This window comes from Lampetra fluviatilis, chromosome 6, assembly GCF_964198595.1.
Source record: "Lampetra fluviatilis chromosome 6, kcLamFluv1.1, whole genome shotgun sequence".
NCBI classification, from domain to species: Eukaryota; Metazoa; Chordata; class Hyperoartia; order Petromyzontiformes; family Petromyzontidae; genus Lampetra; species Lampetra fluviatilis.
In genome coordinates this window covers 13,020,328-13,040,413 of record NC_136280.1, presented here as the reverse complement: position 1 = coordinate 13,040,413, position 20,086 = coordinate 13,020,328, and the positions used below count along the sequence as shown (strand labels likewise).

The following is a 20,086-nucleotide window of genomic DNA, read 5'->3' as shown; positions in this document are numbered from 1 at the left end:
TCACCAATGTGCGCTGGCATCACAGTCCATATTCGCCAAGTAAGAAAAAGTACTCGCAAATTACTTAATTGCGAAAAAAACAAGCCACACGCAACAACGTTGACCCCTACTGTGAAATTAGTGCAGGGCCCTGAGACTCAGGCTGTCCTGGGTCAATAAAAGGCAATATTGTTGCTATTATTATTAAGGCCACACGTCACGGTGGAACAATGGAAATCACAGCAGAGGTGTTTGGTTAGCATCCCTCGAGTCGATCTTGCACACGCGCCGTCGTTAGCCTCACAGTGAGCTGTTTCCCCGTGGCTGTCTGCCAATTGAGACCGCGTATCTGGTTTAGACAAAATTAAGTGGAAAACCAAATTAAATTACGTGTGCTCTGTGCACACATGCATTTGATGACCGGGATTAGATCTTTAGCCCGCTACTCCTGACAACCCAAGTTTAATCGCGTGCTGATGAACCCTGGATTCAAACCCACGAATTTGGCGATACTGGTGCAGAGTCTCTAACTCAGCCATGAACCCCATTTTTTAAAGAGACACACCCAGACCCAGGACTCAAACCCAGGCCCGGAGGGGCATTGTGCTCAGGTGATCCTGGCATCTACATTGTGGGCCCTCTAAAATCACCTGGCCACCTTACCCCCCCCCCCCCACGACTTTATAATGTGATGACCTTGACCTTATAACCCGCTGACCCGAAGCCCGATCACCACCAGGTCCATGCCATCCCGCTGAGGTCGTCGTGGGTCATGACGTGCGCCTACGCCCCCTCGGGAAACTTCGTGGCTTGCGGAGGCCTCGACAACATGTGCTCCGTGTACAGGTGAGCGGGGAGGGGGGGGCATTAGGCCAGGGCTATGGCGATGTATAGAAGGAGAGGTTGAGGTAGGCTACGGGGTATGTATAGGGTAGGGCTATGGATAGGGATAGGGTACGGGGGTTGGGTTCTAGTTAAGGTTATGGGTGAGCTTAGGATTAGGGTGGGTGGGTCATTTCAGTAGGTTTAGGGTTAAGGATGGGGTTCGGGTTATGGGTAAGGTGTGCACACATGCATTTTATGACCAGTCAGTGGTCACGTTAAGCAATTGGAAGGTCACAAGTTCAATTACTGGTTGGGTGTGACTCGGCCAATCATCTCTCCGGGGTGAATAAAATGAGCACTTAGTGGGGAGGTCAGCAATCCCGTGGAATTGCTTGCTCCTGCCATAGTAATATTTGAATTTCACTCACTGGCCCAGGGCTCTTGGTGGGGAGATGAACGCAACCTCAATGCTCATTTAAGCAGGGAATCAATTTGTATTTTAAACTAAATTATTCAGCGATGCCGCTGTGTTGGCAGTGGTGTGCAAGCACAGGACAAAAACTCCCATCGCATCCCATCAAGAACACCGTGTGTGTGTGCGTGTGGCCTCAAAGGAAACTATATAATGGGCAACGTTTTCGGCAACGGCCCTTTTTCCACGGCGCATTTTTTTTAAACGTGTTTTATGACAAAGTACCGTGAATTAAAGAAGCCAAAATCCTAGATCGGGATTTTGGCTTCTAGATCGGGCATCAGCAACCAAATGAACAAGAAGATAAAAAAAATTGTTCGAATTTTGAAAAAAAAATGGATTATTTCAAGAGCCACAATGCAAATGTGACTATGAGATGGTGGTCCTTAATAAATAACGTCACGAAGTAATCCTTAAAGAGCCGCATGAGACTCCGGATTCGCAGGTTTGCCGACCCCTGGCCTAGATACTCTTTGTAGCGGTGATGTCATTGGCAATCCCATACGAATGTCATCATGAGGAATAGTTTGTGTTGCTTTCCTTACATAGATTCATATAGCGCTTTATTCCTGGGTGCTTTGCGACAATTGTAAACATTGTACATGTAATGGTGGTGGTTGAAATAAAGAGTGGGTTTTTTTTTTATAAAAGTGGTGGTGTTGCTATGGTGACAGTTAGGAAAACAGGTGGGAGTGGTTAAGGAGGGGTTGGGGTAGGCCTGGTCGTAGCTGGGGGGTAGGGGCAGGGAGTAGCAGTAGCATGGGCAAGACAGAAGAGATGGGGGTTGTTGTAAGGTAGGAACGGAAGTAGGTTACAGTAATTGTCATCTCGTGGTGGCGAGATGTTAATTCCTCGCTGGGTATACAGGAGGTCGTGCGTTCGATCCCAACCGTGACACCTGCTGTGTATTTGGAGTTTGCATGTCTCTGTCTCCCTGTGATTGCGTGGATTTTTCTCCAGGTCCTCCGGTTTTCCCCTCCACATTTAGAAACATGTTTTTAGAGTATTTGGCTGCTATAAATTTACACATTATAAGCCACTTAGTTGAGCTGTTATTTGCGGCCAGGTCACCTCTGATAAAGAGCCATTTAGCTCAGTGGGGCTTACCTGGTAAAATAAAAATAGTAAATTTATGTGCAGTGGGAGGTATTTTTTTGCATGTGTATACCCAAGATCCCACAGGCAAATAACAACCCCAAAGTGATGGACCAACAGATGTCGTTCTTCTATGTATACTCATCTACTGTGACTCTTTTGAGATGTCTGACCAGCGTGGAAGACTGGACCACATACCCTCTAGATGAGAGATATCTCGAATTTAGGCCCTTCTGCCGGCAATGCTGTGAACAGTAATTTTCAAGGGCTGTACTTTTATCTTGAGAGTTTAATGAAGGTGTGGGTTAATACATTTTATATCCACATTCAAATGCAGGGTGATAATTCCTGGTTCTCTCAACCACTCACCTGGTGTTCAAACTAAATAAAAATTTAAAAATTTTGCCATATAAGGCCAACGTGGAAAATTATAGCAGCCAAATACTCCAAATGTATTTTTATAAATGTGGAGGGAAAAATTCGAGGACCCCAGAAAAACATCCACGCAACCACAGGGAGAACATGCAAACTCCAACTATACAGCAGGCGTCAGGATTGGGATCTAACCCACAACCTCCTGTATATCAGGCGAGGTAGTTAACATCTCACCATCGTGACAAGTTATGAATTGTGTGAAGCCCAAAATAGATGGTGTATTGATGACGACAAATCAGGGTGATGATTATATTCATTGCACAATGGCTGCGTTTGTGTATGTGTTGCATGCGTTGTGTATGCACACGCTTGGGGAGCGGTGGCGCAGTGGTTAGGCCACTGCACTATGAACCCTGCGAACAGAGATCGATTCCTGCTCCCGGCCCACATCGGTGACGATTATCTGAACTGGTCCTGGGCATGCACTAGGTCGACTCAGCCTGATGGGAATACCTGGTGCAGTGTGTAAACACCAGCAATGGGGAAACAGATCTGGCCGGGCGAGGTACTGGCCACACCACCCCATCGTATGCTGTGGTGCCCTTCATAGGTGCTACTCGATAACAGCACTTGCGTCAACAGCCTGTGTAGGCTACACGGGGATCTTTGTCTTTGTTCACACACTTGTCTGTGGTTTTGTGACCCTCAGTCTCAAGTCGCGTGAGGGAAATATAAAGGTCACGCGTGAGCTTCCCGGACACAACGGTACGCACGCACATAACAACAACAACAGCCGCCATTCGCCACTAAGTGGTGGTAACAACACTGCAGTGCCAGGCCAGGTGCACTTTGAGGCCATGTGAAGTGTCGAAGGATTGCTTCTGGCAGGAGGTCACGGGACAGACCCAGATGTTATGGGTTAACTGTCTGAGATGACTGGCTGATGCACACACAAAGACAAAGATTCCCCCTGCATTGCCTACAAAGGCTGTTGGGGCAAGTGCTGTTAGTGAGCACCTATTAAGACCGCCACGTTGCAGGAGGTGGTGATTGAATGGGCGAGCGTCACGTCTAAAATTGGTGCTGTGGGCTGTTGTGGGGCTACGTTGCAGAGAGCAATGGAGGCAAAATCAAGTGTTGTGCTGTACTATTGTCCAATGTCTACGCCCATTGCCTCTATATCATTTCTGCAAATGACACATAATGCATATGTTAATGGTCAAATCTGTAAATGACGAGAAAACAGATTGTAAAATAAAACTAGTGCAGGCCGGAAAACCATACATTTCAAACCATAAGTTGTTTGAAAACTTTGGACTGCTGGAGCGAACTAAACTGCACAAATGACACAGAACAGATGATAAATACCATTGAGAGATGGTAAAAGCAAGATATAAAATGTGTTCCTCATTGAAGTCGCGAAGGCTAATCAAATCGCCTAAAATTCATGGCTTGTGATTCGTGTGCCACAGACGGCAACATTTGCTGGCCTTGTGCTCGACTCGGAATGTCGGTAACAGGGTGGGGGCTACCTGAGCAGTGGGCGTGACCACGTGAGTTGTGGGAGGGGCTAGTGGTTTAGTGGGCGTGGCTATAGAAAGTAGGTGGTGCAGTTTGGAAGCGGGGGAGGAACGAACAACTTGGCATGTGTCCTGGCTGAGCCTCCCAGAAATGTGGTAACTCTTCCATATCAACAATAGAGGTTCATCTTCTTGGTTCTTTCGGTAAAGTCACGTAGAATGGAAATAATAAAATAATAAAAATAAAACATAATAAAATAATTCTCACAACGTTTCGGCCACAACGCAAGCAGCCGTCCTCAGGTGAAGAACAGGTCTGTCGATAAGACAGAGTCTGAATGACACGTCCTGGACTTGGAGCGTCACAATAGAGGTTTTTGGGTTAGATCACGTAAACAAAACATGGCAATTCATCACTAGTTCAGCATGCTGGTGTGTTGGAGAGTAAACCCACAACATTTACAATTCGAGTATGACGTTTCACCAGTAATCACAACTCGCATCATCAGGCGGACAACAGTTGTGGAGAAATAAATTAGATATAGTGACTTGTGATCCAATCAGGTGTAAAAGCCAGGGCGGAGGGTTGATGTACATACATGCGCTCTACGTATGTACGTAGAAACTTCTTTTGCACCGTACATAGCCAACCGTGCTCATTGGAGGTGCGGGGGAAGGACAACAAACTAAACACAAAAAGCAGCTGCTCGTGGATGGGTGAAAGGTTAACCCGTTGTTTTATTTTAACCCGTTGTTTGCGTTGCGTCTCCGCGCTGTGCCTTCAGGGTATCTCTCCTGCTGCCGCTTCCTCGACGACACCAAAATCCTCACCAGCTCCGGAGACACCTTATGGTTACTACGAGCAACAAAAACACAACAATACATACTACATTACAATACACCACAAACGACAGATAACTCGTATACAGCAACAACGACAACTCCAATTTCAGAAAAGCCATTCATACGCCTAGATTATGCTTTCTAACATGCGTTTGTTCTCAACGAGCTTTTGATTAGCCCATTTTGTGGCAGTTCGTGTCCAGCTTTTTGGACAACCCTTCAATTTCGATTTCAAGCTTTCGTGACTGCAGGGATTCATCATCTTGGTTCTTTCGGTAAACTCACGTAGAAGGGAAATAATAAAATAATAAAAATAAAACATAATAAAATACAATTCTCACGATGTTTCGGCCACAACGCAAGCAGCCGTCTTCACCTGAGGACGGCTGCGTGCGTTGTGGCCAAAACGTCGTGAGAATTGTATTTTATTATGTTTAATTTTTATTATTTTATTATTTCCCTTCTACGTGACTTTACCGAAAGAACCAAGAAGATGAACCCTTCAATTTGTCTGGTTTTCTATTTGGCAAGTACCCAAGACCCATGTATCTTTATATCGTGCGCAGGTTGCGTCATATTTGATCGTCTTCATCGTGCCTGCCACCCCCACCTTTGTTAATGTATAACCACTCTCAAGCTGACTTTGAAAGTGTGAATACCGCAACAAATAAAATACTACAATACGACAACAACTTCAATAACGGTGCAACAGCACGGCAAAAGTTTATCAAACACAGCGATGCAACAAAATCGTACGACGCAACAACATTATGCCGCGTCGATGCTACGAAATAATAATTTAGCGTCATTGTAGAGAATATTAAAACAAAATTTATTGGCAGCAATTTATCTTCATAATATCTGTTCCACCACGAAAAAAATATACGTTTTTTTAATCTGTAGTGACAGATATATTAAGGTGATATATTGTCTGCTAAGTCATTTGGTGTAGGTGAACCTGAGGGTTGCTCATCTGCCCTCTGCTATTGTTGGAGGGTGACTGCCTCAACCTACTCAGTAGCGTTGATCTTGACACCGCTGGTAGCGGTCATCGGCAAGCCCACCTAGATCTTCTCACACCACATCAGCTCCATCTCTTCTTTTAGCCTTTGCTGTGCCCATTTAGTACCCTCTATCCGGATGAACAAAAGCAGCCTGGGCATACGGTGGCTTTCGCGAGTCTCACCGGTGTTTCACTGTTGCCCCACTGTGTCCCTTCCCCCGCTCCCCACACAGCTGCCTGTGGGACATCGAGACGGGCCGCCTGTCCTCCACATTCATGGGCCACACGGGCGACGTCATGTCGCTGTCCTTGTCCCCGGACGGGCGCATGTTCGTGTCGGGCGCGTGCGACTCGTCCGCCAAGCTGTGGGACGTGCGCGAGGTCAAGTGCCGGCAGACGTTCACGGGACACGAGTCCGACATCAACGCCATCAACGTGAGCGGCGCCAACGCGTGCGCTCCCCCATTAACGCGCTGGCAGCCAATGGAGCCCAGCAGCTTCTCGTGACTATAAAATGCATGGCCGTGGTGGCGATAGCGGCGATGGTGGCAGTGGCCTTGATGGCGGTAGTGGCCAGAGTGGCGGGAGTGGCCGTGGTGGCAGTGGTGGCCGTAGTGGCAGGAGTGGCCATGGTGGCCGTAATGGTGACCATAGTGGCGGTAGTGGCCGTAGTGGCGGGAGTGGCTGTGGTAGCTGTGGTGGCTGTGGTGGCTGTGGTGGCGGTAGTGGTGGGAGTGGCCTTTGTGGCGGTGGCCATGGCGGTAATGGCCATGGTGGTGGTGGCCGTGGTGGTGGTGGCAGTGGTGGCGGTGCTAATGACCCTGGTGGCAGTGGCAGATGTGGCGGCGGCGGCGGTAGTAACCATGGTGACCGTGGCCGTCGTGGTGCATTGGTTAGCGCATTGTGTTACGAACCAGACGAATATTTGAACTGAGCCTGGGCCCTCTTCTAGGTCGACCCAGCCTGAAATGAGTACCTGGTGTGGTTTTGTAAACATCTGCTCTGGGGAGGCATGGTGTTGGATACCTACCACCTCGTGTGCCGTGCCGGCCTTCATAATTGTTTCTAACAGCCCTTGCCCCGACAGCCTGTTAAAGGCTACATGGGGATTCTTTGTCTTTGGTGTGGTCTGACTCGTAACCAGATGAGAAGACACGTGATTATCATCAGTAATTAATCATCAAAAGGCTGGCTATTGCATTCTTAATTTAAGCTGAAAAAACACATACAATGCAACTGCTCTTAGCCAAACATCCCAATGCTCGAATAATAACCTGCAAATTACTCTATCGGGATTACATGGAGCAACATCCTTCCCCCCCCCGTCCCCTCAAGTGTGAAAAGTCGGCAGAACCCTCCATGAAAAAGAGTCTCAAGACTCATTGCAGCTTTCCTGAGTGAACAAGTTTCAAGAATAAAATGCTTCTCTAAAGACAAAGTAAATGGCAGTGTTATGAAACGGGGCTCCCGTAATCGCATCGCAAGTGGACGGTCGGAAAAGAGAGCGCGGAGATGGCAGAGGGCTCTGTGTGCCTGGGCAGCGATGGCCGTAATGCAGTGGGCTGTGAGAAAGGGAGGTCAAGGAGAGCAGCGTTGCTTTAGCAGGGCAGGTTTTTGATTGGCTATCGAAACCACTTTGGAAGAGGAGAGAGATAAGAAAATAGTGTTTGAGGCAGCAGTGCTTATTTGTATTCCTGTGTGGATCAGGACCATAACTAAGCAACACAGGTGTCCGAGATGGATGATATGAATTTTGCGGCAAGATAGGATAAACAATGTTGCAATTCCGGAATTGAACGTGGTGGCGAAATGTTAAATTCCTCACCTAGTGAGCAGGAGGTCCTGGGTTCAATCTTAACTCTTGATCCCTGTACATTTGGAGTTTGCATGTCTACCCCGTGATCACGTGGATATTTCTCCGGGTCCTCCAGTTTTTTCCTCCACATTTAGAACCAACAGCGTGCATTTATAGTATTTGGCTGGTAGAAGTTTCCACAAGGATAGGGCACTTAATTGAACTATCACTTGTGGCCAGGTCGCTTCTGAAATAGAGCTACATAGCTCAGTGGTGCGTTACCTGGTAAAATAAAAAAAAAATTGTTTAATAGTTTATAGGTAAGTGTTGGAGGTATGATGCGGAAAAGGTCTCGCTGCGTAGGACGTGTGTGGAGGATGGAGGAGGAGGAGGGTCGGTTCCCAAGACCGGCAGTGAGTGCTGTCCACCAATCCGGCAACAAACAAAAAAACAATCTGGGCAGACCTAAGACGAGATGGTGGGAGACTGTTTGAGCTGATCTTGGAGTCCGCGTGTCTCCTGTGCTGCAGCAGCTTTGGGGATCTGGCGGAGAGGTTTGGAAAAGTGTTGGCAAGGTGCGGTGGCGGCAACAGTTGTGGCCATGGAGGCTTCTTGATCTTGAGTAACCTTGACCAGATCACTAAAAATGCGCTCGTTCTTGTCGGATCTCGGAAGCTCAGCAGGGTTGAGTCTGTATGTATGTATGTTGAACTTCTTTCGCACGGTACGTAGCCAACCGTGCTAATCGGAGGTGCGGGGGAAGGACAACAAAAAGCAGTTTCAAAGAAATTGGCTTTCAATCTTGGGTAGTGCTGGGATGATTGATCACCAGTACTTGCAGGGCTACACAGTGGGCAGCAGAGGGCAATGCCGTAACTGTCCATTGTGTGTCCCACACTTCCAATGTACGATGGTTCGTCGCATTCACCAATCCGCACTGACCAGCGGTTTGCAAAGTACGTATGGTCAAATAACCCCTATGACCTGCACGGCGTGAGGAGGCCCTCATCCAGCAGTGGATTCGTCGTTATCATCATCACCACCATCATCACAATCGTGAAGACCAACACCCTTACAATCATTACCCTCCTAACTATCGTTACCATCTTAATAATGATCCCACTCATAATTATCACCATCAATCATCCCTCCTTATCTCATTTGCATTGCCATGAATAGGGCACCATTGTTTATTTTTCAAGTAAAGTCTCACTCAGTCTGCAGGATCCTACATTGCGATGTTTGGCATGTTACATTATTGTGAGTTTTGTGTCGTCATCATCTACCATCATATTGAACATCACCCCTCCGGAGCAGTAATAACGCTCTAGGACACAGCAAATAGTGGGGGGCAGAGACACTGTCTGATGTGGGGGCCCACACAAAATGCGTGCGTGCGTGCGTATGTGGTCAAGGTGCGGAGCGGTAGTGTAGCGGTTAGGGCGCTGCTTTGAAAACTCGTGGACCTGGGTTCGATTCCCGCTCACGGCCAATATCAGTGACAATTATCTGAACCGGTCCTGGGCCTCCCGTAGGTTGACACAGCCTCGAATGAATGAAATGTGTAAACATCGCCATTGGGGAGACAAAGGCGGTCAGGTGTGGTGCTGGCCACCCACTCGTGTACCGTTTTGGCCTTCATAGGTGCTCGCTGACGGCACTTGACCCAACAGTCTGTTAAGTCTATACGGGAGATCTTTATCTTTGTGGTAAAGGTGTGCTTGTGTGTGTTGGAGCGCATGTCTGTTGGTACGTGCATGTGTTGGTGCTTGTGTGTATGCATGTATGTTGAACTTCTTTCGCACCGTACGTAGCCAACCGTGATACATTTTGGAGGTGAGTTCAAGGTGTATGTGTTGGTGTATTGGTATGTGTGTGTTGGTACGTGTATGTTTGTGCGTGTTTGTGTATTTGGAGTTCGTGTTCAGAGTGCGTTTATGTGTTCAAGACATATGTTAACGTATGCTTGGGGTGTGTGTATATGGGTAGGGACAATACGGCTCCTCGTGGCCGTGGTTACTAATTGACGCGACGGGGTCTCGGATAAGCACGTGACCTAAGTGGTCGTAAATAATAATTGAGACGGGGACAGACAGGCCCAGTTGAGGAGGTGAGAGAGAGTTCGGGAAAAGGGGCGTGGCCGGGTCGAGGAGAGGATAAAAGCCGGCGTGGAACAGGGCTCTGGGCTGCTGCTGTGGGGGAACCAAGGGAGAATCGTCGCCGTCTTGGAGCGGGTCGTCTTAATCGTCTTGGATCGGGCACCTTGTCGCCTTGGAAGGCTACAGTTAATATTGTCTCCGTGACTACTCCGCGTCCGCTCCTATGTAGTCAGCCAACTACATGGGGAGCGTCGCTTAGAGTCACAGAAGTTACCCAGCTGTACATCGTCCAATTGCAGTTACCCGTTAAATTATCAGTGAGTCGGCAGACTTTATTCATAATAAAGAGATACATAACTGAGCAAGACGGTGTCTCTGAGAGCTACATTACATATGTATGGTACATGTGCTGTGTTTTCACTGTGTGTGTGCTTGGATTGCATTTATGTGTTCAGGACGTGTGTGTGTGTCTTTGGTGCATATGCATTTTTTCGAGGGGTGTGTTCGAAGCATATGTTTGGGGTGTGTATATCAACTAGGGGTAGTTTAAGGTCTGATTACGTGGGAAACATGTGTAAGAGAACAAAGGAATTTGAAAAATACGGCTTAAATGCTTAATGTTCAGGAGAGCAGATTGTGACACAAACCCCTGCACACATATACCTGTTCATAAGCCAACACCGCAGTCAAATCATTCCCGAGTTCCCATGCTAATCAAGGGTACACGTATTCCCAACTAATCCCGTTGTAAATTCATGGACTTAAAATAATTGTATTCAATCTACATTGTCAGAGCGATGATATGATCTCTGTGACCTCTCGATCTAGCTCAAACGTTATCCCTCTCCGTCTCTCCAAGCATATCTTCCTCTTTCCCACTCACTCGCTCGCTCTCCCACTTTCAACTCCACTCTCTCTATATATTAAATCTCTCCATATTTTTTCCACCATCTTTTCATCCGTGTCTCCATCTCTCTTCCCTTCCCTCTCTCTTCGCCAAAGACAATGATCCCTTGTGTAGCCTTAACAGACTGTTGGGGCAAGTGCTGTTAGCGAGCAGCACCTATGATGGCCGGCACAGCACACACGAGAGGGGGTGGATGGCGAGCATCACTTCATAATTAAGGTTTTTGGGTTAGATCGCGTTATTTATAAATGTGTCCTAACCCTCCACCACCCGACACGGCCAATCAGCAAAAAAGTGTCACGTTGACAAAAGACAAATAGTTCACTACTTTAGCCCACCGGTGTGTTGAAGAGTGAAACCACAACATTTACAATTTGTTGAGTACGACGTTTCGCTGGTAATTGCATCCAGCATCATCGGGCAATTCTCCAGCATCATGCCGGACCGCCTTTGTCTCCCTCGTGGCAATATTTACACACCTCACCAGGTACTCATTAGAAGTTGAATCGACCTAGAGGAGACCCAAGATCGGTTCAGATAATCATCACTGGTGTTGTCCGTGAGCGGGATTTGAACTCGGGTCGCCAGGTTGGTAGTGCAGTGCACTAACCGCGACGCCGCTACTCCCCACACGCACACTCTGACTCTCTACCTCTCTCCCGATTCCTTTCACTCTCTGGACATCTGCGAAAAATAGCTTTGTAGCTCATCGTATTCCTCCAGTATGAATACGATTCTGATTCTGTTTGCCCATCTATAACCCTCCCTCCCTCTTATCTCTTCACTGTCTCTCTCTCCCACCACGCCCCGGTGGTCTCCGCCCTTAGTTCTTCCCAAATGGGCAGGCGTTTGTGACGGGCTCCGACGATGCCACGTGCCGCCTCTTCGACATCCGCGCCGACCAGGAGCTCTGCGTCTACGCCAACGACGGCGTGGTGTGCGGCGTCACGAGCATCGCCTTCTCGCGCTCCGGCCGCCTCGTGCTCGCCGGACATGATGACTTCAACTGCAACATCTGGGACGGCATGAAGCAGGAGAAAGCCGGTGCGTGCATGGTTGTGAGGGTGCGAGAGTGTGTGCGTGTGCGAGTGTGTGCATGTGAGCGCGTGTGTACATGTGCGAGGGCGCTCGCACGCACGTGTGCATGTGAGCGTGTGCGTATGAGCGCGCGTGTGTGTAAGCGTGCACACGTGTGTGTGAGCGTGCACACGTGTGTGTGAGCGTGCACACGTGCGTGTGAGCATTACACAGGGGATATTTGCCTTTTGTGCTTGGGGAGCAGTGGAGCAATGGGGCAGTGGTTTGCACGCTGCGCTCAGAACCCGCCGACCCGAGTTCGAGTTCCACTCACGGCCACCAACACCAGTGACGATTATCTGAACCGGTCCAGGGCCTCCACTAAGTCAACTCAGCCTCAAATGAGTACCTGTTGCGATGTCTAAAAACATCGTCACTGGGGAAACAAAAGCGGTCGGGCAAGGTGCTGGCCACCCACCCCCTCGTGAGCCGTGCCAGCCTTCATAGGTGCTCGCTAACAGCACTTGCCCCAACAGTCTGTTAAGGCTATGGGGGGAATCGTTTTAGCTTTGTCTTTGTGTGCAGGCGTGCTTGCGGGCCACGATAACCGCGTGTCATGCCTGGGCGTCACGGATGACGGCATGGCCGTGGCCACAGGCTCCTGGGACAGCTTCCTCAAGGTGTGGAACTGACGGGCGCAGGTGTAGTCCGGCACGGAGACGCACATGGCTCCCGCGGGATCCAGCTCGCGACCACGCATGCACACACACACGTGGACTGAGACTCGTACAAGATACACGCACACGGACAGATACTCGTACAACACACACACACATGGCCAGAGACTCGTACAAAATCCACACAAACAAACGTGGATATAGACTCGTACAACACACATACACACAAAGACACAGACATGCATACACCAAATATATACATAAATATACGTTATTGATTTTGGGGTTAAGCCACGTAATGCTCTTGACCATGTTCGTGTCGTGAGACCCTCCATCACCCGACATAGCCAAACAAATTCAATGCACAAGCATTTGACACGTCAATTATATATTTTTTGTGACTATTTTATTTGCCTGGCTGTGTTGGGTGGTGGAGAGTCACGACACAAATTTGGCTGGATCATTATTGTGGCTTAACTTAAAAATCTGTTACGAGTCATACTATTGGCTGCAAAAAACCTACGTGCTATGATATACTCATACATTTACACATGCAGCATATACATAGATATGTACACACATGCACATATGATATAAAATATACATACGTACATATACAAAAATGAGCCCAGCAATACACACATACGCATACACACACATCTTGCACACACACACGAACCATATCATCCCCAGCCAGGTTCTATCCACTGCTCGATAAATCCCTACCCCGGTCACCGCCATCCCTCACCAGTTGCGTGATGCCACAGTCCATCTCACTGCTGCGCATGACACTGGCACAAAAACACGCATGCAGTTAAACACACCACACATATTCAGCACTCACTCATACCTGCATGAAAACACAAACGTTCAAACACACTCCAGGCACATGTACACAACCACATTCTCACATGCTGTGCACGTGACACACAATATGCACACTCGCTAACTTGTGTATAGTATACCTATCACCCAAACACACACACACACACACGTAGACTTTCACTGACCCTCTTGTGTGTGTGATTAAAATAACACTGTCTCTCAAGACCGTCTCTATCTATACGAGGAGGGGCCCTGCATGGGGCTGTTTGACCATTTGCATGTATGAGTGTTGGGCTCAATGTGGGAGGAAATCGGAGAATCCGGAGAAAACCCGCCACGCATTCGAGGGGGGTACCACTCAGCACTGCCATCTCCTGGCCACCTTGGAGCCCCAACGCCTACAACACCTGGCACGCCCTGACTGTCATCCATGAAAGCTCTAAACAAGCTCAATCATGCTATTTCGGTTGGTAAGGCCCATTGAGCTTCACAGCTCCGTTACAAGGGACATGACCGCAGCTCAAGTCCGTGGCGACGGTCACGGGACATCGCAGTTACAAAGGGATCCATAGAATTCCATAGAGGGCTCTACATTTGCATAGAGCTCTGCAGAGTGACTTAGAGATGCGTAGACCACACAAGCCCAAGACCGACAGCAGTGTCATAGGACATCATCGCAGGGTGGGAATGTGCAAGCTGGCAAGAGCAAAAAACAACAATTGTTGACATGAAACCCACACACCAGAACTTACCACAAACAAGATAAAAACAAATATTACTTAAAAACAATACAAAAAAAACAGTGTATGTTAATAAAGTGTACATACGGCCTTGGACACAATGGTATATAGGACTGAGCTGCAGCATTTGCGGTTGTAGGAGGATCAATCATCCTTCATGGTCTTTAAGCAAACGTAACTAAGATGCTTTTGGAATTTAAAATTATGGAATATTAAATATAGAAATATATATGTATAAAACATGAAACATGACAGAACACGAAACGGCACTTGATGGTCTTTAGTAACATTAAAATAAAGATCTTCCACGGATAAACATTTTTCTCAAGGGCAAATGATAAACCAAATAGTGGAGCTTAAATAACAAACAAAAAGCACTCAACACAATTGGCAATCACACTGCGGCCATAATAGGAAACGTATAAGAGGTGACGTTTCAGGCAATGGCCCTTCATAGTACTTAAGTGAAGGGCCGATGAAGGGCCCATTGCTCAAAAGGTCGCCCCATGATGTGTTTGCTTGAAGGTAGTGTCATTGTCGAATGTTTGTTGAGTTTCTATCTTGTGTTACCTGTGCTTGTACACCACTGCCAACAACAGCATCGCCAAATCATGTTTCATAACGGATATTAGTTCAAGTGCGCTAGCATGCAAGCACTCGCCATGCTCTGCCCTGCTTAGCTTCCAACATCTAATGCGTACAAGGTGATGTGGTTGTATGCATGTGGTATGCAGTACGATGTTTACACACCTCACCAGGTACTCAATTGAGGCTGAGTCTACCTACGGGAGGCCCAGGACCGGTTCAGATAATCGTCATTGGTGGTGGCCATGAGCCGGAATCAAACCCGGGTCGCTGGGTTCGTAGCAGAGCAGCGTGCTAACCGCTACACTACCGCTCCCCAGATATGTTAAGTGCAGCGCACCCACACACACGTTCACATCGTTACTCACAAAGTGTCGTAAAACGCACATACATTAAAATCTAGTGCACAAACCACTTCACTCATCTCTATGCTTACACTTCACTTCGCATTCACGGCGCATCTGAGATTCACGGAAACGTAATGAAGCACATAACGTGCACAGTCTATATTATCGCTTTATTTATCCACTTAGCGAATAGAAATCATGTATATGTTTGTTTAATCGTCATACACATCGACATTACAGCGCATGCATGCTGACATATATACACACGCACGTATATAATTACACACAGCCGTGCACACACACGCACAGCACATGCACACGTGTGCTAAATTAAATCGGGCACAATGTATAGATTTTGTACACGCATAACTGCATTTAGACTTCACATACATGTTAACATGAAGACTGTTTTTGGGAGCGTCATGTGTATACCCACTTATCTGTGTACATACACAAATACATCCACCGTAGTCATTGTCCGATTAATAGTACCCATACAAAGACACGCGCGCACACACAATGTTCACACTGCTCAATGGGTTAAAACATTCAATTCCATTTCATATCGAATACAATGCATACATATGCACACCTATGCTCACAATCAGTGGCGTAGCGTGGATGGCAATGGGCCCTGGTGAAAGCAATAAAATTCGGCCGTCCCTATACAATTATCCCCCCCCCCTCCACTTCACGGCCCTCTTGGTATCCCGGCTCCTAGACCTCTGGTCCCATCGCTCGCGAGCTACGCTGCTGTTCACAATGTAGGCTCATATGCGCCACTCACACGTTCCCCCTTCTGTAGGCAAAGACTGGTGTTGTGGGATGTGTGTTGTTCTTGTAAAGTGCTCGTGGTTTATTTAAAGTAAAGAAGTACTTGCAGCAAATCAAAAATGAATTTGCGTGATTTTTGTTTACGTGTATTCTTTTGCGTTGATTTCCCGTTTATATATATAAAAAAAATGGTTCTAATGAGTGAAGAATCATTGTGCACCTCATAACAACGGTTTGTTTTTTGCATGAGCACCCTTGACGCCAGGGCGTCTCAAATCCCCCTTATGATAAGCGACTTGCATCACAAATCGCAACACATTGGAGAAGTCACCCCCCTCCCCAGTGGCAGCTGTTTTCACGATTCAGCAACTGGCCTGCAAGCGGGCATCAGTCTGCCAGTCGGGAGGCATGGGGCGGAGGAGGGGATGATTTATTTGTGTAATCCCAATCGGGTAATGTTGCACGTTACTTTTCCACAATGCCAGAACGCGGTGGTATACTCATTTCGAACGACATCGGTGGAATCCTTTCACGCCCACTGAAAAATCGGACGGTGGTACGCAATTTATGGTTGGGACCCCTGCAATAATAACCGGGGTGGCCTGCTGGAATCGAACCGCGGTCTTCTGAAACAAGAGGCAACGTGCTACCGCTGGGCCGTGCCCCCCCCCCCCCCCCCGTGGAAGGTGACGCAACAGAACCACTTCTGGAGTCGCCTCGATGGCAATCTTTCACCAAACGTTAGAAAAAAGTGCTGTTAACACCCTCAATGAAAACTGCTGAAAACCTAAAAAGACAATTAGGGTTATATTGGAGAGGGAAAAGTCACGAAAGCTTCAAATCTAGAATTAATGCCCTCTACGGGGAGGAATTTCACCTACGTGACTTTACCGAAAAAACCTAAGAGTATGAATCCTTGCAGTCACGAAAGCTTCAAATCTAGAATTAGAGGGAAATAAAGTTTGTTTACTAGCGGTGTCCAGGTGGCTCAAAGGTGGTAAGTGCATTCCTTTGTGTTTGAATCCCGCTCAGGACCAACACCAGTGACGATTACACTGTGTAACAATTTTTTTTTTGGTTCCTAGGTAGTAAGTGTTATTTCCTAATTGCTTATGCCTCAAAAGTACAGAAAATGGCTATTATTCCCCACAAACGTTGCTTTTGTGACCAGGACAGTGATATTTAGAAATTTAACTATTTTCCAGAACATTCCAGATAGATTCAGTGCTGAGTAAACTTGGAGTAACTTGTAGAACATTCTCGAACTTTCCAGTATTATAAATAATATGAATACAGGGGCCTTAAGCCCACCAGTTCAGTTTAGTTCCAGCTGCCGAAGTGGATACATATCTGCCTTTTTCTGAGATGGCATCAAGAGGCTGCAAGCATCCAGCAGGCACATTTTTTTTATGTCTGCGGCCAATTTATCAAGACGAGCGAAAAAGTACTCTCTGGAAGCATCTGCTAAGATGTGTGAGGCCTACAAGGCATATTTCGGTATGCCTGTCGGGGATCAAGGCAATCCCTGGGCACCTCATTTCACCTGCGAGCAATGCAAAAAAATCTCTGAAAGGTAAGATGGAGAATTGTTGCTTGGAATTTTATGTTATAAAATTTGTGAAAATATTTTAATTGGAACAGTTTTTAATTTTCAAATGTTTTACAATTTTCAATCTTATTGAAAAAATATATCGTATATGAAAAATGTTGCGAGAATCTCTTGCACATTAGTCATGGGTGAAATAAATGTATTTTTTGGGATGGTACAGAGGGGAAATGAGAGCCATGAAGTTCGCTATCCCAAGAATTTTGCAGGAACCCACTGACCACTTGAGCAACTGCTACTTCTGCATGGTGGACCCTTCCAAACGTCGGACTGGCAAGAATACACCTGCTATCACGTATCCAGACCTTCATCCATCGCCCCGGTGCCACACTGCCATGAGTTCCCCATACCCACTCCTCCGGAGAGAGAGCAGCCGTCTTTAGAAGAGAGCAGCAAGTCAGAGAGTGAGGAAGACGTAGATCCAGATGACAATTTCGAAAGTAGAGCTGAGGAGAGAAACCCATACTACCCCAACCAAAAAGACCTCAACGACTTGATCAGAGATCTTGGTCTCGCCAAGTCCAATGTCGAGCTTGTGATGTCTAGACTCAAGCAGTGGAACTTGTTGGATGAAAGTGTGCAAGTCGCAGATCAGAGGAAGCGTCACCAACATTTTTGCAGCTTCTGTACCCGTTAAGAAGGGCTCTGCTTCTGCTACTATATGACCAGTCTGTTTAAGGCAATCGAAATCGCCTGTAACCAGAATGAGTGGCGCCTCTTCATTGACAGCTCATTCAGGAGCCTCAAAGCTGTGCTGCTCCATAATGGTAACAAATACCCGTCTCTTCCCCTGGCTCACTCGGTGCACCTCAAAGAGGATTACAACAGCATCAAGACCTTGTTGGACGCCTTGAAGTATGATTAGTATGGCTGGGAGGTCATCGGAGACTTCAAAATGGTGGCATTCCTGATGGGTCTCCAAGGCGGTTTTACCAAGTTTCCCTGCTATCTTTGCCTTTGAGACAGCAGGGACACCAAGGCGCACTACCACAGACGGGACTGGCCACAGTGGACCGAGTTCTCTGTGGGGAGGAATAACATCAAGTGGGAGCCACTGGTGGACCCCCGGAAGGTGCTGATGCCACTACTGCACATAAAATTGGGCCTTATGAAACAATTTGTCAGAGCTGTAGATAAGGAGTCGGCAGCCTTCAAGTACCTTCAAGACTTCTTCCCTAAGCTGAGGCAAAGGTCAAAGCCGGTGTCTTCATCGGACCACAGATAAAGAAGATCCTGGAGTGCAAGGAATTCCCCAAGACGCTCACTAGTAAGGAGAAAGCGGCTTGGAACAGCGTTGTCGCAGTGGTTCGTGGCTTCCTGGGCAATCACAAGGTCGACAACTATGTGAAGCTGGTTGAGACTGGTGAAGAACTATGGCACAATGGGCTGTAGGATGTCCCTCAAAGTCCACACCCTTGATGCTCATCTTGATAAATTCAAGGAGAACATGGGAGCGTACTCGGAGGAGCAAGGCGAGTGCTTCCACCAGGATATACTGGACTTTGAATACCGCTACCAAGGACAGTATAATGAGAACATGATGGGAGACATTTGGGGGCTGATTCGTGAAAGTGATTTACAGTATAAACGTAAATATCGAAAAACTACTCATTTCTAAAAAATGTTGTCATCATTTTTGTATTACTTTAGTATAAAGACATGTTAATTTTCATTCATATGTTTTTCTGACTTTATGTGAACGAAAAGACACAAATTCGCCCGTTTTTTCCTTTAAAATAGGTACATTTCAAAATATCACTGTCCTGGTCACAAAAGCAAAGTTTGTGGGAAATAATAGCCATTTTGTACACTTTTAGGCATGAGCAATTACGAAATAACACTTACTACCTAGGAACAATAATGGTGTTACATAGTGTTATCTGAGTCGGTCATGGGCCTCCCCTAGGTAAACTCGGCCTCAAAATGAGTACTTGGTGTGGTGTGTAAAAATCACCACGAGAGAGACAAAGGCGGTCGGGCGTAGTGTTGGCCACCCACGCCCTCGTGTTCCGTGCCCGCCCTCATAGGTGCTTGCTAACAGCACTTTCCCCAACAGTCTGTTCAGGCTATACGGGTGATCTTTGTCTTTGTGTGAACACGTCTATAAGCACCCGTGTACAATTTTACCTAAACTTACTTTAGAACTGCTTTGAGGCCGTCCATAAATGACGTCACGCGATTTTGGACGATTTTGGACCCCCCCCCCCCGTCACACGGCGTCACAAAAAGTCAGAACCCCCCCCCCTCAAAGATGACGTCACAAAGCTCTGCTCCCCCCCCCCCAAATAAAACATGATTCAAATCGCTTTAAACTATTGTCATTGTAGTGCGTATTTAATTGTGGCGCTGCACTCTGATGTTGTAGGAGAAAACATTTATTAAAAAGTCTATTTAAATAAGTAGAACGTGTTGTCTAGATTGATTTAAAGTTGCGAATTTTGATGTGACGTCACATTTCTCAAACCCCCCCCCTTCGTCACACATCGTCACAAATGTCTGACCCCCCCCCCCCCAGGTGCGTGACGTCATTTATGGACGTCCTAAAGTGAAATCTACAAAGTATAAAAAAAAACTTTTGTCGGCTTAATTGGTCCTAAATAAA

At 47.1% G+C, this 20,086-nt stretch overlaps 1 protein-coding gene across 2 annotated transcripts in view; it reads left to right on the top strand.

Annotated features, from left to right (window-relative positions):
* The window catches only part of LOC144933164 (guanine nucleotide-binding protein G(I)/G(S)/G(T) subunit beta-1-like), a 29,588-nt gene extending 15,383 nt beyond the window's left edge, over positions 1-14,205 (top strand). For both annotated transcript variants that reach the window (XM_078857773.1, XM_078857772.1), the window contains exons 6-11: positions 719-825; positions 3,456-3,511; positions 5,052-5,118; positions 6,346-6,547; positions 11,741-11,957; positions 12,516-14,205. In XM_078857773.1, the coding sequence (XP_078713899.1) occupies positions 719-825; positions 3,456-3,511; positions 5,052-5,118; positions 6,346-6,547; positions 11,741-11,957; positions 12,516-12,622 (756 nt within the window). In that variant the 3' untranslated portion in view covers positions 12,623-14,205. The remainder of the gene's footprint in view (positions 1-718; positions 826-3,455; positions 3,512-5,051; positions 5,119-6,345; positions 6,548-11,740; positions 11,958-12,515) is intronic.
* The last annotated feature ends 5,881 nt before the right edge of the window (positions 14,206-20,086 follow it).